The 20715-nt window shown below is 44.7% G+C and overlaps 1 protein-coding gene across 1 annotated transcript in view; it reads right to left on the bottom strand.

Moving 5' to 3' along the window:
* The window catches only part of LOC146026372 (dimethylaniline monooxygenase [N-oxide-forming] 2-like), a 57016-nt gene that overhangs the window by 16431 nt on the left and 19870 nt on the right, over positions 1-20715 (bottom strand). Inside the window, exons 3-5 of the mRNA XM_083156988.1 lie at positions 12298-12435; positions 6205-6393; positions 993-1155 (exon numbers count right to left, since the gene is read on the bottom strand). Of these exons, the coding sequence (XP_083013114.1) occupies positions 993-1155; positions 6205-6393; positions 12298-12423 (478 nt within the window). The 5' untranslated portion in view covers positions 12424-12435. The remainder of the gene's footprint in view (positions 1-992; positions 1156-6204; positions 6394-12297; positions 12436-20715) is intronic.

Raw genomic sequence — 20715 nt, 5'->3', positions numbered from 1 at the left:
CAGCAGCTTCTATGCTGCTGCTTCTCTACTGCAGCATGCGGCATCGCCGCCAGTGATCACCACTCATAGGCAAATGCCTAAAGCTGCCTAGTGGTGGCTCCGGCCCTGATGCTACCTCTATAACTTTTTTATTACTTCCTTTCACTCTTGCCTGCAATATTTTGTCTTTGCTTCTTTCTACCTGTGGAACTTTCTATTTATTTTCTACAAAACTTAAGACCCATTCAAATTTGTAGTATTTCAACTTTAATATACTTATGGCTTTCAGGGAATACTGGCATTTGAGAAAATAAGAGAGGGTTGGGGAGCGGTAGAGTAGGGGTTGAAAGGGCACTACTTGAAGGCAGGGCCGGTGCAAGGCACCGGAGCGCCCCAGGCGAGTCGGGGTGGGGGCGCCCCGGTGCCGGGCGGGGGGGGGGGGGGGGGGGGGTCTTGGTTGGTACCTGCGTAAAAAAAACGTTATTTTCTATGCTCTGTAGGGACCCCGCCGGGCGCGACAAGCGTATACACGATAACAGCGCCGCAGGCTCCCCCGGCGGCACGGACACCCCTACACCAGCACTCAGCAGGGACGCCGGGGACAGAAGTTTTTTTTACGCAGGTACCACAGTGCAGGGGGTGAGGGGCGAACTGCCGCCCTCCAGGTGCCGGCGCCCTAGGCAAATGCCTAGAGCTGCCTAGTGGTGGCGCCGGCCCTGCTTGAAGGGGGTTAAAAGGTGTTATTGTGTGATTGTGTTCATCTTTTAGTGGGGTCCCTGTACTGGCTTCAGTATGACATCTGGTGATAGACTAAGGTTATTGCATGATAATAACTTAATAGAACCATAGTATTTTGTGAAACCTTGGCAACGAATACATTCCTGTAGCACCATGGTGATGTGTTGTGACGAGTGATCCTTTAGTTCTTGACATACAGTAGCTGTACATAGAAATCAAAAACAAAATGCTTATATTTCTGTTTCTATCTTAGATCTTATCCAATCAGTACTCACCAGGAAAAGCTTCCAGGGGATAATATGGATCTGTATGATGACCACTGCCAATAATAACAGCATCAAATGTTGTTGTATTTTGTTTCCCGTATTTTTCTGTAATAACTATCCACTGCCCAGTACTGTCAAAATTTTGATGTTTCCGTACACTGCAAACTAAAGTCTACAAGACACAGACATATTGTAATTAATATAGAAAAGCATATTTACAGGGGAAACAAGTCTGAAACCAGGTTGCACTTTTCTGTGGGTGTGGATTATTAAATAGACAGTGTCTAGATAGACAATGAATTGGTCAACTCTAAAAGGTTGACATGTAATAGGTCCACAGGGTCAAAAGGTCAACCTGGGAAGGATTGACATGGGAAGGGTGGACATGGTCAAAAGGTTGACATGAAAAAGTTAGACATAAAAATGGCGACTTGAGTTTCACATTTTTTGGTGTCAGTGTCAACAAGCCAGTTTAAATCATGAAAAACTCATGTCGACCTTGTCATGTGTCTATCTTTGTCATGTCATCCTTTTGACCCAGTCATCCTATTGCATGTCTACCTACAAGTGTGCCAGTCCCTGTTGTTGAAATGAATGGTTTGTTAAACGATGCATGTCCTGCTAAATATACACAACATAAGGGTGGGTGGGTGTGCCAAGGACAATTCCATCTTGCGCCTCTTTTCTTTGCATTATGTGCTGTTTGGAGAATTGCTGTCTTCTTGTGAACATGACAAACTGCCAAAATGTCTGCATAAAAACAATATTGTTGTGAGGTGGTCACAATCGACTGTAAATTAGTGGGCATGAATGTTATTGAGGTTAATAATAGTGTAGGAACAAAAACAGGCCAACATTCTGTGATTTTAGCTGTTCTTGACTCCGATGCACTAAGGGGGTTATTCAAGTTCCTATTCAATGTCCTCCGTAAATGCGCAGGTGCGTTTGTGCGCATGTGCAGACATAGGGTGCGTGCACCCACGGCAAACTTTCGGTCCGCTGGGTGCACGCACCCATGACGGCGTGAGGGGGCGGAGAAGGGCGTGGGGCACTGGGCTGCCCCATCAACATATCGAAACGCCCAGCGTTCCATGGGCGTTCCCATGACAACGCTGGATGGTCTCATGGTAATGAGGCGGTGATGCAGGAGCGGGGGGCTGGCAGCTGACATCCGGTGATGTCAGCTGCCCGCCCATATCCGTGCCAGCGTGCACGCATATGTAAGTGACTTAAAAGTCACTTTTATATGTGTGTACCTTCAACATCTTTTGATGGTCGCCGACCATCGAAAGATGTGAGAGGTTACTCGCAGGCATACTAATGGATGTTTATGCTAAACATCCATTTGCAGCCTGTACGGGCGAACCCGCGCTGCGAGGGGGGCGGGGGTGTTCATTCGCCGGGTGGGGTTTGTTGGATTTGCAAGGTTGCGAATTCGCAGCCTTGCGAATCGACCAGAATAACCACTAAGCTCCAAATGTGATAAAATGGAGAGTGATAAACAGCCAGACAATAAGCTCCTACCTGCCATGTCACAGACTGTGTTTGAAAAATGTCAGACAGGAGCCGATTGGTTGGTAGTTTATTACTCTCCATTTTATCACTTTTGAAGCTTTGTGCATCTGGCCCCTTATAGTTTTTACAAAGAATACAGATCTAAAACCAAATCCAGGTCCAAAACACTGACGGAGAGACATATCCAAATCCAAAACTCCTGACAGAGGCTGGCGGACATCCCTAGTCAGTACAAATGAGAGAGCAAGGTTGGTCCACCTTCAGTACACTTCTGCTGTTCAGTTTAATGTCACTAAAATCCCTGTTACAAATGTATTGCAACATTTCTGTCCTTATTGTGTCTTCCCCCAAAAGTAATCTTAGTTACTTTATCTAAAATTTGGGAGCACCAGCAACCACTAGCTGTACCCATAAGCAGACAAACAGCATGCATGTTGGAATCAATAATTTATCTACTTTCCATTATACTAGTCTGTGCAGCTTCTTACTTTTGATATTGTGAGCCCCTATATTATGTGTTACGTGTTCTGTCTGTACAATGCTTTATGTTTTTTTTTTTTTCACATTATGTACAGTATTATGGATAAATGTTCTCCATAATGAATTTATTTGATCAAAATTTTATTTGACCACTGTTATTCACATACAGTACTATGGTTTATTTCCCTACCATATGGTGTTGCAGAATTTTAACCCTTTGAGTGCCAACATCAACGTGAGAGATGTTCAAAATATCCACAAGAAAATGCCAGTGTCGCTTACATTTGTTATATAAAATCAAATAAAAAATGTTGTGTTAAAATTTTTTATATTTCCTACAGTATATAAGGTAAACATTACAGGTCATTATGATGAATAAAACTGTTTGCTTGGGCAATTTTCACACCTATTTTGAAAAATTCACTTGGCACTCAAAGGGTTAATGTCCACATCAAATCTAGAAATTGATGCCAAAAAAAAACCCCATGAAAAAGTCATGGAAAACTTTTCATGTATCCACCATTTCCGGGTCGACCTTTTGTGCCTGTCGACCTAAACATTGTTCGCCTAATAACTGTCAACCTAATACAACACACCCCCAGATGACAGAGGGAGGTTTGGGAATAACAGTGCATTAATCAAATTAAAAGAATGGATCAATCATCAACCTTTAAACATTCAATGCTGCATAGTGTAAGAGTGCAGGGAGGGGGAGACAGGCCAGAGCAGAGGAAGGTAGATCCACGTGCAGGATACAGGTGTACTGGGAGGAGAACAAGGTAGTAAGGGCTGTACATTTAATTTATAATTATCAGAAATGTTTAATGCTTTATTAGTACATTGCCTGCAATTTAAGCAGCTACAGCTAAAATCTTTTCTTCTCACACAGAGTATGATGTTAGTGCAACATTCCTATGTGGTGGCATCTATTCCAGAGGGAAGGAGAGGGGCGGGGTGAAGGGCACCAATACACTTGCCTATGATGCCAAATATTTCTGAGGTGCAATATTCGGTACTTGTTTCCTAGCACGGCGCCACCGATTTTGATTGTATCCATTGGGTCGGAAAAATCGGGTCGATCGCATCGCATGCCAACCAAATCGCAAGCGATGCGATCGACGCGATCGACCCGATTTTTACATTGGAATCAATGTAAAATGGTCCCTGAGACCCGATTTTACATTGATTTCAATGTAAAACAACCCATTGTAATACCAAACCCCCCCTCATGTTTCAAATGCCCCCCCCCCCATTGTTAACGCCACCCCACTATTGACGCCAACCTGAAGCGTGGCGAGCGCAGCGATACGCGTCCTCCGACCTTTTCATACCCCTACTATCCTTGTCGGCGTGGAGTTGATTTTATATAGTGTGGCGAGCCAAGCGTGGCGAGCCAAGCGTGGCGAGCGTAGCGAGCCCCACGAGGGGACGCGGATACCTTCACAGGTATCCGCGTCCCCCACGGGGCTAGCTGCGCTCGCCACACTTCGGGCTCGGTGGCTCGCTGCGCTCGCCACACTATATAAAATCAACTCCACGCCAACGTGGATAGTAGGGGTATGAAAAGGTCGGAGGACGCGTACCGCCGCCCCTCGCGGGCTGGCTGCGCTCGCCACACTTCAGGTTGGTGTCAATAGTGGGGTGGCATTAACAATGGGGGGCATTAAACATACTTTTTAACCATATTCAATGTGAAATGGGCCATATTGGCCCATTTCACATTGTCACCTATGTAAAATCGGGTTGATTGCATTGATCACATCCTTGCGACCGACGCGATCAACCCGATTTTCACTTTAAAAATAATTTAACATTGTTCCCTATGGATAAAATCCCTATGGGGGTTGATCGCGTCGGTCGCATCGCGGCCCCTTATTAGGGCTGCGATGGACGCGATCAACCCGATTTTGTTTTTCACCGGCAAATTAGCTGGTGATTGACACAACATCGGGTCCATCGCGTTGATTGTATGCCTTAAGTGTCTTAAACTTAAGGCATACAATCAACGAGATGGTCGCCGTGCTAGGAAACAAGTACCCAATATTCTAATTATATAATCTTCCCATAATGGTCAGGAATGGAGCATGCTTATTTTAATCAAATAGTTTTGTTGTTTTGTGGTTGGGGTAGGACAAGGAACACAAGACCACAGAAAAATGTAATACAATGTAAAGTTTTCCAGTTCAGTTTGAAAATGTCACTGAAAAAAATCAGTTTTTGTCATTTGTGTGCCTTATGCGTTCTTATGCTTAACCCATTGAGTGCCAAGTGAATTTGTCAAAATAGTTGTGAAAATTTCCACGCAAACATTTGTATTCATCCTAATGACCTGTAATCTTTACCTTATATAGGAAATATAATACTTTTTAACACAACATTTTTTATATAACAAATGTGACTCTGGCCTTTTTTATATATATTTTGCACATCTGTCACAGATGTTAACACTCAAAGGGTAAAAGCCAATTGTAAGTCAAAGGTAAGGCACTCTGTCACATACTCTGTCAGGTCCTCCTGTGCATACACACCTCGCAGATGGAGAAACGGAATTCATTGTGTAGTTTTTAATAATCGTTTGGCTGTTGAACTGATAAATGCCCCAAAAGAATGTGGCCTAATCTGTAGAACTGCATTGCAGATTGACACCAATATTAATGATTATAATGAAAGACAATTACTGTATGCGAAAATAAAATGAAGAAAAACAAGTTCTAATATTTCTAAAATTATGCCTTCAGTTGGTTACTTAAAATGTATACTAAATATGGTTAGATTTGCTTTTAAGCGTGCCACAAATAACTTTTGTTTGCCGCCATTTTGTCATCTTACTCACATTTACACATCTCCCATGTCCCAGGTAATTATTGCTGCATGTGCATATAATTTAAAGGAGGGCTTTAAAAGAACACAAAGGAATGATGGCAAATAGATGGCAAACAATAAATTGCTGAATTAAGTTCTGCTTGCAGACTTAGTAATAGCAATTTGCCTAATGACCCAACATTCTTGGAAAGCGGAGGGGTGCACTTTGGAAAATAACTTGGGTAGGACACCTCAGTCAAGTTTGTCTGGATTTTCCAATCGGGAGTCTTGGATTTTATCTAACACCATGGAAAAAGTGTTTTTATATAAATGCATCCTTTAATATGAACATTACACATATGCACAAGGAACGAAAAGCTCAGTCATGATGTCATCGCGATAAACATAAACAAAGGATACTTACATTGAACTGGATGTATTTCAGCAGACCAAATCTCTCTGCAAATCTCCGGTAGTAGTCCAACATTTTAGAGTTGTGAAGAAAGTTGGGGAAGTTCTCTGGGAATGGGAAATCGCTATAACACATCATTTCCTTACTGGTGTTGGTGACCACAGATTCATAAATACTACCTCTTCCATTCTCTACCTCTGGCTGAAGGCAAGTTTGAAATATGGTTAGAAAATAGAAATTGTACAATTTTTTTTTTTATCAAGTATAAATGATACGGTTTGCTAAAAAACCTTCTTTATAAGCAGTGTTGTAATAGAAAAGCAAAAACCTGCACAATTTGACATTTTATTGCTTATGCTGCAGCTCAGAGCAATACTGTAGTTTTAAAACTGCAGTAGGAATGAATCTTATACCAGCCATGTTTTGCCTTTATTCATATTGCCAATATAAAACTCAGTCACAGCCACCAATGTTTGGCAGCTTTCACAAACTGCAGCTTAATAAATCTACATCCTTTTATTTATACTCCCCAACTTATTATAGCTCTGAAATTGTTACTTGGCCGTGTTGCGTGCTCCTGAAGAGGGTGTGGCTTGTTAAAGTGGGCGTAGTTTCACAGCAATGGCAACCCCTGTTTTGCATCACTGCACTGTGGGGGAGTGGCCAGCACTCTGAGAGCTAATGGCCATGCGTCTAGCCCCCTCTCTCCATGGATAGATGCTGTGTGCATACATACAGTATTTATTCGCTTCTGCTAAGCACTGCCAGCTCCGGGTGGGACGCAGGACAGTCACAAAAAAACAGGATTTAAATTTATCCAAAATGATTTTATAAATGAAAAAAATATTCTCTTTTTAATTATTTTGTGAAGAATTTTTTTCAAACAAGGGACATCGAATCACCACCATCGGATCATTGTTAACATTGGTAACTTACGGCAATTTGAGCAGCCTCCAGGTATATACTAATTGGCTAAGCGTGGATTCATTTACATTTCCCAAGCTGCTGCTAATAGTAGGGGATCATGTTGTGCGGACCAATGAGGAGTGAGTACACACTATAGATAGAGCCACTCTCATTACAGCGACTCCTAGCAAAGATATCGCCATCGCGTCCTCTGCCGTGAGCCAGGAAGGGGGCATGTGCGCACCCCATTCTACCGTAAGCACTGCCGCCCTGTCCCTGCTCCCTGCCCATCTCCCCCGCTCCCTGCCCATCTCCCTGAAGCAGAGATGGGCAGTGAAGCACCTCTTCCCCACTCCTTGCCACCCAGCTGAGTGGGACGCGTGAGTGAGTGAGACGTTCGCGCGTCCCTGCCCCTGCTATCTGCAGCCTGCCAGCTCTGCCAGAAACATCGCCATGGCGAGCTTGCAGGCTGAGAAGGGCTCCATCCGTACTGTATGTCGCTGATGATGCATGCTCCCTTGAGTCATCAATGACAGAGAATACCACTAGCAAGGTCCATGTTACTGGATGCAAAGCTGCTAGTGGAGGAGCTGATTCTAACACTATAACCAGTCACTAATTTCTGAAATTCTGCCTGCTTTCCAACCAGCAGCTAGGTAATTCACAAAAATGATGTTGACAGCAATGAAGCAGGCGATATTTAAAGTCTGATTATCCCACCTAATAACCTTGCTATCAGTACCAGCCCTGGGAATTATAGCACTGCCAGGCTACTGTACAGGATGCAGCTCTGGCTGCAGGGTGCAATACCAGGAACCCTACAAAGAAGAGGTAAGCAACTATCGACCAGTGAGCCTTACATCAGTAGTAGGGAAATTGATGGAAACACTCTTAAAAGAAAGAGTTGTAGAATATCTCAAAACCAGCAATTTACAGGATCCAAAACAGCATGGGTTTACTGGGGGAAGATCATGTCAAACAAATCTTATTGACTTCTTTGACTGGGTGACTAAAGTAATAGATCAAGGTGGGGCTGTAGATGTAGCTTATCTAGACTTTAGTAAGGCTTTTGAAACTGTCCCACATCGCAGACTGTTAAATAAACTTGAAAGCTTGGGATTGGATTCTAAGATAGTTGAATGGATAAGAGCATGGTTGCAGGACAGAAAACAGAGAGTTGTAGTAAACGGAGTACAGTCAAAGGAGGGAAAGGTTACAAGTGGAGTACCCCAGGGATCTGTACTTGGACCAGTGCTTTTTAATATCTTTATTGGTGATATTGCAAATGGAATTGAGGGTAAAATGTGCCTTTTTGCAGATGACACAAAGGTATGCAACAGGGTAGACACACCAGGAGGGGTAAAACAAATGATTGATGATCTAGGTAGATTAGAGGAATGGTCAAGAGCATGGCAACTACAGTTTAATGCCAAAAAATGCACTTGGGTTGCAAAAATCCAAAGACTAAATATAGTATAAATGGCACTATAATGGAAACTACTGAGGAAGAGAGGGATCTAGGTGTCACTATTTCAGGGGACTTAAAGGCAGGTAGGCAATGTAACAAAGCAATGAAGAAGGCAAGTCAGATGCTTGGTTGCATAGGGAGAGGTATCAGCAGTAGAAAGAAAGAAGTAATAATGCCACTGTATAGGTCATTGGTACGACCTCATCTAGAGTATTGTGTTCAGTTCTGGAGGCCATATCTCCAGAAGGATATAAATACATTAGATACTGTACAAAGAAGGGCAACTAAAATGGTGCATGGCCTACATCACAAAACGTACCAGGAAAGACTAAAAGATCTTAATTTGTAATATGTAGAGAAGGGAAAGGGGGGACATGATAGAAACTTTCAAATATATCAAGGGTTTTAACAAGGTACAGGTGGGAGACATTCTTCACAGGAAGAGGAGCAACAGAACACGAGGACATGCACTGAAACTAGAGAGAGGAAGATTCAGGGGAAATTTGAGGAAGAATTACTTCACAGAAAGAGTAGTAGATAAGTGGAATAGCCTCCCATCAGAGGTGGTAGAGGCAAATACAGTAGTACAATTTAAACATGCTTGGGATAGGCATATTGATATCCTTACAAAAAAATAAGGATCAAATATGGTTTGAGGTAACATGTTTAAAAAAAGGGGCAGACTAGATGGGCCAAGTGGTTCTTATCTGCCGTCAAATTCTATGTTTCTATGTTTCTATGTAAGCCAAATACATGGTATGTGGGGCAGTAAAAATGCCAGCCCCATGGCAGATAGGTATCCGGTTTATAGATCAGAAAAAAAAGACAGTCTATAGGTCTACACAAAATGGTCGCCATGCAACAGGTTGACAGTGTCAATAGTTCGATAGGGTAAAAGGTAGACCGTGCTAAAGATTAGCATGTTCAAAAGGTCAACGGGATCAAAAGTAGACATAACAATTGTTGACACACAAGCTTTTTTGATTGGCTGCCGGTACGCGAGCTCTGATTGGCTCAAAAGTCAGTGCAGCATTTTAGTTGCCCACTGGCACTGGCGCCCTGGGTTGAATAAGCATGCGCTCTGGGACCTGCTCTGTTCAACGCAGCAGAGGCAGTGTGAAGGAGGGTTGGGGTGGTCAAAGTGAGCTGCCTGGGCCCTTTCAGAGGCCAGGGCCAAGGATAGCTGTACCCATAGCATCCCCCTATTGGCGGCCCTGTCTCTAAGAAGGCACTGCAGCAAGCAACCATTCATGTGTGAATGCCGTTTTTTTTCAAAAAATATATATAAGCTTAGCATGGTGACCCTAGTGGCTATTCTACAATACGGCACTCCAGGATTTGCAAATGTAGAATTTTTTTGATGTACAACGTTTCGGGTGCAGACCCCCATCATCAGGTAACAGTAAGCTGATGTACAGATGGAGCCAGCCTAGTCTTTGCAAGGGCTGGTGAAAGTATTGGCAGCCCCTGCCAGCGGCCGGCTCCCGCCAGGGGCGTGTACGCATGAGACGCTCGTGTGCCCCGTGGCAACGGAGCTTGCCCCGGGTCCCCGAGGCCTCCCCCGCCATCGCCGTAGGTCCCCCTCGCCGCCCTGAGCCCTGTCCGTCCCCCTGAAGCGGAGATGGGCAGGGAGACGCTGCCCATCTGCCGTGCTACTGGGATGCACGTGAGACGCACGCGCATCCCAGTCCCTATCGCCGGCGCTCTAGAGGAGAGGATCTGGCAGGCGCCGGCATTGAACTAGGCTGGCTCCATCTGTACATACATACACATTTTTCCACGATTGCAAATCCTGAAGTGCCGTGTTGTGGAATACCCCCTGGGGTCCACATGCTAAGCTTCTACCTATTCTGACAAGGGCACCCAAGTCCATAATCTATTTATTTGGAGTGCCAACTCGCTGTACCTATATATATATATATATATATATATATATATATATATATAAAAATATATATATATATATATATATATATATATATATATATATATATATGAGAGAGAGTTCCTCATCGATATGACTATTTCAAAGACAGTCCAAACGAATCAGGGACCAGCACTTCCAGTTAGAAATATGTAAAAGATGTAATCAAAAAGTGCAACAGAAAAGCAAGCAGCTGTACATGAATTGCCAATGCTACTTATCACACAATGGACTAGATACTGAAATCGGATCAGCCCAGAGGGCATAGACACCATTCCCCCAGGCCCAGCCAGCCACTGGAGCTGCTGATGTTGTTCTCTGTTTACTCCTGCATTGTACATAGAGTATTGCATTTGCTACCGCAGCTGTGTGCAGTCTCAGTATGGACCTCTTCATCTCCATCTGGTAAGCAATAGAATATGGGTACTATGGGGGTGATTCTGGTTGGTTTGCAAAAGCATGGTGGCCATTTTCCCAGCGATTTACTGTACCTACTGTGCAAATGCAAAACTTTGGGAGAGTAATTATTGAAAATGAATGTGTGTTGTGGGCCCCCCCTGAACCTTAGGGGCTCGTGTGCACCGCATACAATGCACCCATTATTGATACACCAGTGGTTCTGTGTATTGAGATGCACCATTGGTTGCACCAGGAGTGCCCATAACACTGTGGGGCCCCTGTCAAATGGGGGAGGGTAGGCCAATGTCATACCCTCCAACAATTCCAACTGAAAAATTGGTACAGGCCAGGGGGTGTGACTTTAGATAGAGGGTGTGACCATTTGTAAAGGGTGTGTGGTCTTGACCCTTTTCCTTCCCTTCCTCTACACATCCCAAACAAAAACCGATGCACAGGATCAGGAGGAGCGCGCACACACAAGCTACTCCTCACCTCATAATCACAGATCATGCTGAACACGCATGTCACATACGTATTAGTCAGACACATGATCACTACTCCATGAGCGCACACCTGTACTATCTAAGCGTCCAGCCCAGAGAGGGTGAGCAGGTCCCGGCTGCAAGGGGAGAGGGCACTGGGGGATGGAGCGGCTCACACACACCGCCCCCAACAGCCACGACATCCGTCAACCGGACTCTCTCCCTGAGAAGGGGGAGGCAGGCCTGCCACGTCCCATCGCTGTACACCCTGAGAGATGTAGTCCTCGCTTGATGCTCCCCCTCACTCCTTGGGGAGCAGATGGTGATGTTATGAACTACATCTCCCAGAGTCCCTCAGCCAAAGCTTTGAAAAAATCAGTACAATTAGTACACTTAATTCTAGCCGGTACAGACTGTTAAAAAACGGTACTGTACCGGATAAAACGTTACAGTTAGAGGGTACGCAATGTGGGGGGCATTGCCATATCCCTGTAAAAAAAAAAGAAGTCTTAGCAGGGGTGGGGGCAGCGGTAGGGAGGCAGGGTGCGGGTGTGATGGCACACCTTTGCAGGAAGAAAGAGGACTGACTGCCGCTGCAGATGCCTCTCTCTGAGCAGTTTGTGCTGGGCTGTCTGTCCTCTCTCTCCCAGTGCGTGGCTCTCTGCAACTGGAGATGGGGGGTCCCGGGTCCTTTCTTCAGACCCTGTACAGCATCTAACATCTGATTCAGGTCTTACAGTATGTGTGTAGTTTAGTTTTATGTACTATTAAATTAATCCTTTATCTATTTAATTTGTATCCTGTGTTTTTTGATCTATAAAAGTTATCTGGAAAAGTTGTTATCTGGAATAAAGCACTATATAACTAAAATTATTATTTTGGATGTTACGAGCATTGAGATTTTGTACAGTAGATTAAGTACTTACTGTGAACCTCCAGAGGCCACCAATGTCTTCACTCCTTTCAAAGCAAGTAGGCTCCAATCCTTCATCTAAGCAGCATTTAATGGATATCAGACCACTGTTCCCTGCTCCGATCACTGCGACCTTCATGTTGATATTTTTCTGTACCGATGTATAATTTCAATGTCACTGTAGATTTTGTTAAACCCATAATCATAATTTATCATATGCCCCAAATCATTCAGTATGTTATTATTGGCATTTTTAGGTATGCTCGAACATCATTATCAACCATTTATATATGGAGTACCGAACCAAATTATATCTTGTAGCATAGAAAAGAGGGTGAGTAATAGTGGGTAATAGTAAAATCAGTACTTTTGTATTATAACGGCGCCCATCGCGTCACATCACATACCACTAATTAAGGTATACGATGGCATGCGATGGGACCCGATTTGAGGCTTTCCCCGGGATGAGTGTACAATTTTAATATTGCGTTGCATCGCATGCCATTATAATGACATGCGATGCGACGCGATTTCCATGTTAAATGCCCACCCAGACACGATTTTTAATTGTATCCCCACCCTGATGGGTAATGACTATGTTAAATGCTCCCCCATTGTTAATGCCACCCCACTATCAACGCCAACCCGAAGCGCGGCAAGCGCAGCGAGCCCGCGAGGGGCGGCGGTACGCGTCCTCCGACCTTTTCATACCCCCACTATCCACGTCGGCGTGGAGTGGACTTTATATAGTGTGGTGAGCGCAGCGAGCCACCGAGCACAAAGAGTGGCGAGCGCAGTGAGCCCCGCGAGGGGCAGCGCATTACTTCACAAGTATTACGCGTTCCCTCGCGGGGTTTGCTGCGCTCGCCACGCTTCGGGCTCGGTGGCTCGCTGTGCTCGCCACACTATATAAAATCAACTCCGCGCCGACGTGCATAGTGGGGGTATGAAAAGGTCAGAGGACGCATACCGCCGCCCCTCGCGGGCTCACTGCGCTCACCACGCTTTGGGTTTGCGCTGATAGTGGGGTGGCGTTAACAATGGGGGGCATTTAACATAGTCATTACCCATCAGGGTGGGTGTATAATCTAAAATCGGTTCTGGGGGGGCATTTAACATAGGAATCAGGCATCTGGGTGCCCGTACAATTAAAAATCGGGTACAATCGATGCAATGCGACGCAATTTTGTGGTTGTACAATGCCCTGCGATGGAAATCGGGGGCGCCTTGATAATACACAAGTACCGTAAAATCTAATGGAGCAATTGACAAAGGTGCATTAAGCATATAAATTAACAGAACATACGTCCCTTTCATCCTTAAGAGTCCTTGAAATGTACCAAGAGTTCTTATTGCAATAGAGAATAGCCTGGAAGATATATAAGATGATTTTCAATCTATACCTCATCTCTTGGCAAACTAATGAGCTCTTTCGGATTTTAGTATCACTTGTATGCGAACGATACTCAAATCTATCAACCCCAGAGTTGTCACCAGTGGTCTTGGGCCGAGTCTCTGAATGTCTCTCTGCCATCTCATCCTGGATGTTTTCTTGCCACCTCAAACTCAATATTTCCAAAATGGAATTACTTATATTCCCACCAGCCAAGAACAGTTACCATCCTGATATCTTCATAACTGTTGACAATTTGACAATCTACCCTACCCCACAAGCTCGTTGCCTAGGGGTCATCCTCGACTCTGAACTGTCCTTTGTTCCCCACATTCAATCGGTCTCCAAATCATGTTACATGCATCTAAAAAACATATCCAAAATATGACCCTATCTCACACAAGACACTACTAAATCTCTTATCCATGCACTCATTATATCCCACATTGATATTGCAAATCTCCTAACTGGTCTTCCCAAGAACAGACTCTTGCCACATACATTTTGAATGCTGCTGCTAGGCTGAACTTCCTATTAAGATGCTCATTGCCTGCTGATCCGCTCTGCCAATCCCTCCATTGGTTGCCTGTATTTTACCGTATTCAATATAAAACACTTCTACTCGCATATAAAGCTATTAACCATAACGCACCAACATATATATCTTTATTCATCGCATGGCCACTCTCTTCTGCACGGATCACTAGCTCCCATTCACTATTACAGGACTTTCATCGGGCTGCTCCCACCCTATGAAATGCCCTTCCGAGCACAATAAGATGCTCCACTGGCCTCCGTTCCCTGAAAACTCACCTCTTCAGGCAAGCCTATAAAATTTAGGTACCACTCACATAACCATCAGAGGCACTCACATATAATATAGCTTTCCTTCTGGACCTGCAACTTGGTGGGACTGCTAGGCTATTACTGGTGCCTGTCCTTTTGTATCCCTCCTATGTCCCTTTAGATTGTAAGCTTGCATCAGGGCTCTACTACCTCCAAGTCTGTCTGTTGTAACGCAGTTTGTTATGTCACTGTCTACAATTGTAAAGCGCAATGGAATCTGCTGCGGTATATAAGAAACTGTAAATAAATAAATAAAGTGATCCTGTGATGCTCGAAAGGGTACGATGATGTTCATTTTAATAGAGCTTCCTCTGTGTGAGTGATGTGTCTGACTTTTGTGCTCGGTTTGCATATATGGAAAATAAAAAAAATAATACATGTGTTGTAAAAACTAAGGAAGGTCCCTACTCTAAAAATATTAACCCCTTGAGTGGTAGGTTTTGCTGGGGCATCACAAACCTATTTTGTTCTGCCCCAGCAAAACCCACCACAGGTAATAGGAACCCGCCGCCCCACCCTCACGATCTGCCCCAGCCGCCTGTCAGTCATCAGACAGGCGGCAGGCTCGGGGATGTTTCGCGGTGGCTCGGGAGGACTCAGATGTCTGAATTCTCCCGAGTCCCCCCGAGCTGCCCTGAACATCCCCGAGCCTGACGCCTACGTCACAACAGTATGGTGATTGTCGGCTGGTGGCGGGGGAGCTCCGGCATACGATCACTGGGTAAGCCGGAGCGGGGGACCAACAGGAAGGGTAGGGGCAGAGGGTGACAGTGGTTATTTTGGTGAACAAGGCACTGACATCATGTGATGTTAGCCACCCACCCCTGCAGGCTTCAACCCGCCTGCGTTTGCATGGGGATGCCAAGCATTTTTCTGGGCAGACCCACCAATTTTGTGGGCACACCCAGGGTACACTGGGCTTCCCCACTTCAAGCCCACTTCCGCTCCCTCTGTATGAACGCCTCGGCGACTGTGATAGTCACTAAAGACGTTTGTACAGCAGCCCTGCACATGCGTATATTCGCCTATACGCATGTGCAGAGCCGCACCATTGGTCTTCGCGCAAATATGCTGGGGACCAATCCTTACTGAACCAGGCCCTTAGTGCTTAGTTACTGGATTAAACAGAAGAAGGTGTTTCATCACCATGTATTAGGGAAAGTATCCTCATTGAGGGCCTTATTTTGGTTCATTCTTTCTGACAAAATCCTTCTTAGATGGACAAAACCATGTGCACTGCAGGGGGGCAGATGTAACATGTGCAGAGAGAATTAGATTTGGGTGAGTAATTTTGTTTCTGTGCAGTGAAAATACTGACTGCTTTATTTTTACACTTCAATATAGATCTCACTTTGAAGTAAAACCCCACCCAAATCTAAAAAGATGTCCAATATGTAATATAATTGGAATTACCACATACTGTTTTATAAATTTTAATTAGGCAGGGAAAGATCACTTAAGGAAAAGATACCTTTACAAGTTTCCTCAAAGTTTATTTTGTGTCAAGGGTCTTCATTGTTTGTCTCATTTAATCTTTGTAAGGAGGAGATTTTGTTATATTTCTACACATGTATTTTTTGTTACATGTTACACACTCACCGGCCCGTTCACAGCGGGGATGGACATGGACAGCAGCGGGGACAGGGATTGCCCATGGGAACACCCAGCATTTTATGAGCGTTCCCATGAGTACGCGGGTGGAGCGATGTCTGCCAGGGGCGGGTGGCTGACGTCACATGGTGTCAGCCTCCCACCCCGTCTTCGTCCTGGTGCTTGCAAATAAAAATCAGTTCCCAATTATTTGCAAAGCCAAGAGAAATCATTCGATGGTCAGCAACTATCGTATGATTTCTCCTGCAGCGGAGGCATGTGTGGGGATGTGTCTTTGTTACACATCCCCTTGCATGTTAATGAGGCAAATTGGCAGCAGCAGGGGGGTGGGGTGTTTGGATCTTCGCAGCCTACCGAGCCAACCTGAATCGGACTAATAGTACAGAATACTGCTATTGTTCTCTCCATCTTATGTGTTTTTGTGTACATACAGTATAATGGTAGACAACAATTGCTGGTACAAGTTTCTAAATAATTGCATATACAAGCTTTGTATATTACGGACTTACACAATGGGAAATTCTTCCCCTATGTTTGAAAGATTTCAGAGACACTATATTTATTTGGATGAGACTGTCTTGATATCCACCACTCTATATGTAATCCTGAATGAATGGGTATGTACTAGAGCCCAAAAATCAAGTGGTAAACCCTTCTTTTTTTCTTGATTTAAAGGGGAAGTTTACTGTACTGCAGCAGGTGACACTCTTTAAAACTGGAACAAAGGTAGCTCCTTAGGCACCTGGGTTTTCTACACACACACCCCCCCCCCTCGGGCTGTAATTTCAGCAACCCCCCCCCCAGTAAAATAAACCCCTATCCCCCCAACCCTGCCTTACCCGCCACCGCCGGGTCTGTGGCCGGGATCCACAGATCTACTTTCCTGCAGTCCAGGCGCTTCTCTTGGCTGGCTACTGTTAAAGAAAATGACAATCACAAAATGGCTGCCCCTAACAGCAGACCATTTTTGAGGATGCTAGAGGAGGCTGCCACCTCCTCTAACATCCTCAAAAAGTGTCCGCTGTAAGGGAGTGGACTTTTTGTGTGGGCTATATTTCATTAGCAGGAGCCAGGAGGAGCGCCGGGACCGCAGACAAGTAGATCTGCAAATCCGGTGGTGGCAAGCAGAGGAGTAATGAAGACTGGTCCCGGCAGCAGTGCAGGCAGCGCATCAATAGCCCCGCAGACCCTCCGAACCCACACTTACTCAGCGCCTCCCTGCGACCATGGGTTCTGCTGGGCTATTGTTACGCCACTGGACACAGTCAGGATTAATTTTCAAATTGTCAAGCATGTGTGTGTCGAGGTCTGATCATGAATTTAATTCTGCAGCCAATGTGCGGCCGAAGTTGTCAACTGAGATGTAGCCAGAGGGCTTATCTGTACAAATCCCCACGACTGTGACATCTGTGTATTTTCACAGATTGACTGAGTATGCGATTGAAGTAGTGACCACATTTGTGCCTGGCCCTAAGTGTGTGTGTTTTTTTTTAAAGTAAACACCACCAGAAAAAAACTATAGGGATATCTGACAACTGGGGAATCTGTGTGGTATACATACGTTTGTGGTGCATGGAGCACATTGTGTGCACATTATAGTTGTTGACAACATCACCAGCAAATCTTATTGACAATTTTATTAGAAAGGGCCCCCATATGTTAGTTGCTCTGGTGTCGACCACAAATTCTTAATCTGGTCCTGGCTCATAGCAACCAATCAACTTATATCTATTATTTCATGGAATGAACTTAATAGATGCTATCTCAAAGTTGCTTGGTTGCTATGGACAACATTTCCACTAGCCCACTTCTCTACTGTTTTCACTGCTTTATACATGTATAAGTATTTGGTGTAATCATACTCTGCCATCATACATGTTTCAGTGTTATAGATTTGTGAATAATTATATGCGAGGTTCTGCATAAACCTGTTCTAAAGTGCAGCAATCTGTAACTGAAATCACTCACCTTGACTTGGCTGCATTCCTTCACGCACATACCTGCACCTTAATATGCACGTAACTCAAAATATATGTACAGTTGGAGCCGCTCCCATCAGAACAGCTCCAATTGCGCTGTCCGTCATCCACCAACCCGCGCCGTACACCAGAATGGGGCATGTGCGCTTGAGTAATAGGAGTATTTGTAGGCAGTCGTGTGGAAATATTTTGAAGTGCGCTAGGCGGCCAGTCAGGAGCCGAGTTTTGGAAACTCAGCTCCAGATTGGCTGCCTAGCGCATTTCAGGGTGAGAAGCGCCGAGTGTAAACAATACTACATTCAGCACTTGTCACAGTTCGTCCTGGCACCAGGTGCTAATTTTTCTTTGTTTTGAGGATTAAGAGGACGTGATCCACGCCAAGCAGCTGGTACTGTAAGTATAATTTTCATCAACAGGTACCCAAAATAGGATTTCTACTGGAGAAGAAAAAGATGCTTCAGGCCAAGATACTGTAGGTAAGTATCACTATGTATGGGAGGGGGGTGTAATAAAATTAAATTAATCTGGTCTTTTTGGGTGATATTAGTTCTGCTGTGGAACTAATGCTGGGTACAAACCAGGACGATTTTCCCTCAATCCCTTCAATCATGATACAATACCGACTGATTGTATGTAGATTGTATGTACTTTTGGGCTTTTTCGTAATTTCTTTGATCCGATTCTGATCCGATGCGTGTACCCGCCGCTCGTTTGGTCACGTCGGGGGTCCTACGATAGTAGTTAGGACCTGCAGAAAAGTGGGGTCCCGTGAAGGGGGCTGCAGGCTTAAATGCATTGATCAATTCATGAACCTAATCTCCACTATTTATTAATATCAGTAAATTTAGTGTGCAGGGGAGACTGTGTTGAACTACCCTGTTGCTATCTAAAATCTGCACGTCCCTGGGCAAGGGAAAAAAACAAGCTTTTTGTGCTTTGAGACTGGTTGATCGGCCTAATATATTAGCCCCTGCATATATAAAATATACCCGTCACATTTAAGTGCAATGGGAAAAACTGGCAACACAGCGGCGGCTGCTTGCCTGGAAAAATATGCCAGATCACAAGCAGGCAACACTTCTCAATCCGTACTCACTACCCCCAAACCACCCCTGCAAAAGGACCTAATCCTACCAGCACTCATGATATTACACTGCAGCAGATTCTTGAAGCAATAAGTAATAGTGAAACATGCCTGACTGAAAAAATAAACGATGTGCAGGCTGATATAGCCCAGATCAAGCAAGATGTAAAAACAGTAAAGGACAAGATGAAAGAGTCAGAAAGCCGGGTCTCTAAATTGGAGGACTCCACCACTAAATTGTAAAGCACAGTAGACATGATGGCGGGACAAATTCGTGATATTCAGTATAAACTATCAGACGTGGAAGGGAGACTGCGACAAAACAACATTAGGCTGGTGGGGCTCCCGGAGAGAGTAGAAGGGAATGAAGCAGAAAAATTTGTGGAACAGTTATTGTGTAATAATTACAATGCTACATCATTCTCTAACCAGTTTGTGGTCGAAAGGGCACACAGGGTACCAGCTAGGCCCCCTCCACCTGGGGAACCACCCCGTACTATGATCTTTAAAATGCTCAATTATCAGGATCGGGGCACAATACTGCAGTTGTCTCGTACGAAAGGCCAATTGGATTATAAAGGGACTAAAATGTCAGTCTTTCCTAAATGTTACATTGGAGGTCCAAAAAAGCAGGACTAAATTTACCGAGAACAAGAAGCGACTGAGGGATCTCGGTCTAAAGTATTTCATGATGTTTCCTGCACGGTTAAAGGTCATAGTTGATGGGGGAAGCAGTTTTCTTTCCTACGCCAAGAGAAGCAGGAGAATGGCAAGATAAAAGAGTTCCAGCTAATCGCCAATTAGCCCCATAAAATGCATTCTTTATGATTGATTTTTTTTTTTTTTATCTGCCGGGGAGGCACATAACCGCCTCCTTAAGTTAAGTGGCCTTGTGGTAAAAAGCCTCAACTGTAGAATAGTAGTATAGTATATTGGTGTTTTTTTTTTTGTGTGTGTGTGTGTGGGGGGGGGGGGGGGGGATGGGGCTATTAAGTATGCCTGGGGGGGGGGGGGGGGGCGGTATACAGGGTGGGGGGTGCATGTAGTGTAGTATGTGTATTGATAGTCAAGAGAACAGTGCGGTGCCTGGGTGCGGTAAACAGTGTACTCCTGAGAGGAGAAGTGTCAGGAGCCTGTGTGGCCGGAGAGCCCAGCACACGGGGTTAATGGCGGCTACAGCACTGAAGGGGTTAACTATCCGTGCTTGGCCGTTATTCAGAACAAGGGCACTTGCCCTGTTTTAAACTGTATGAGTAGCACTGAGCTGGGACAGGACCCCTGCTGCAGTGCTGATGTAAGTTATAGCACTGAGCTGGGCACCCGGCACACATATCATATGTATTTATGTAATATATGTTTGGCACTGAGCTAGGACTGCATCATATATTGTGTATATTGTATTGAATATTGAGGAATGCATTCTGGACTTACAATGCACTTTGTACATTTCTGGGGGGAAGGAATTTAGCAAATCTTGGTGATGAGGAAATGAAATGCTAATCGGCCCCTCTTGTCAGA

Source organism: Crinia signifera, chromosome 8 (genome assembly GCF_055691185.1).
Source record: "Crinia signifera chromosome 8, ASM5569118v1, whole genome shotgun sequence".
Classification (NCBI taxonomy): Eukaryota; Metazoa; Chordata; class Amphibia; order Anura; family Myobatrachidae; genus Crinia; species Crinia signifera.
Note: the sequence above shows the minus strand (reverse complement) of the source record. Positions and strands in the feature narration are given on the sequence as shown.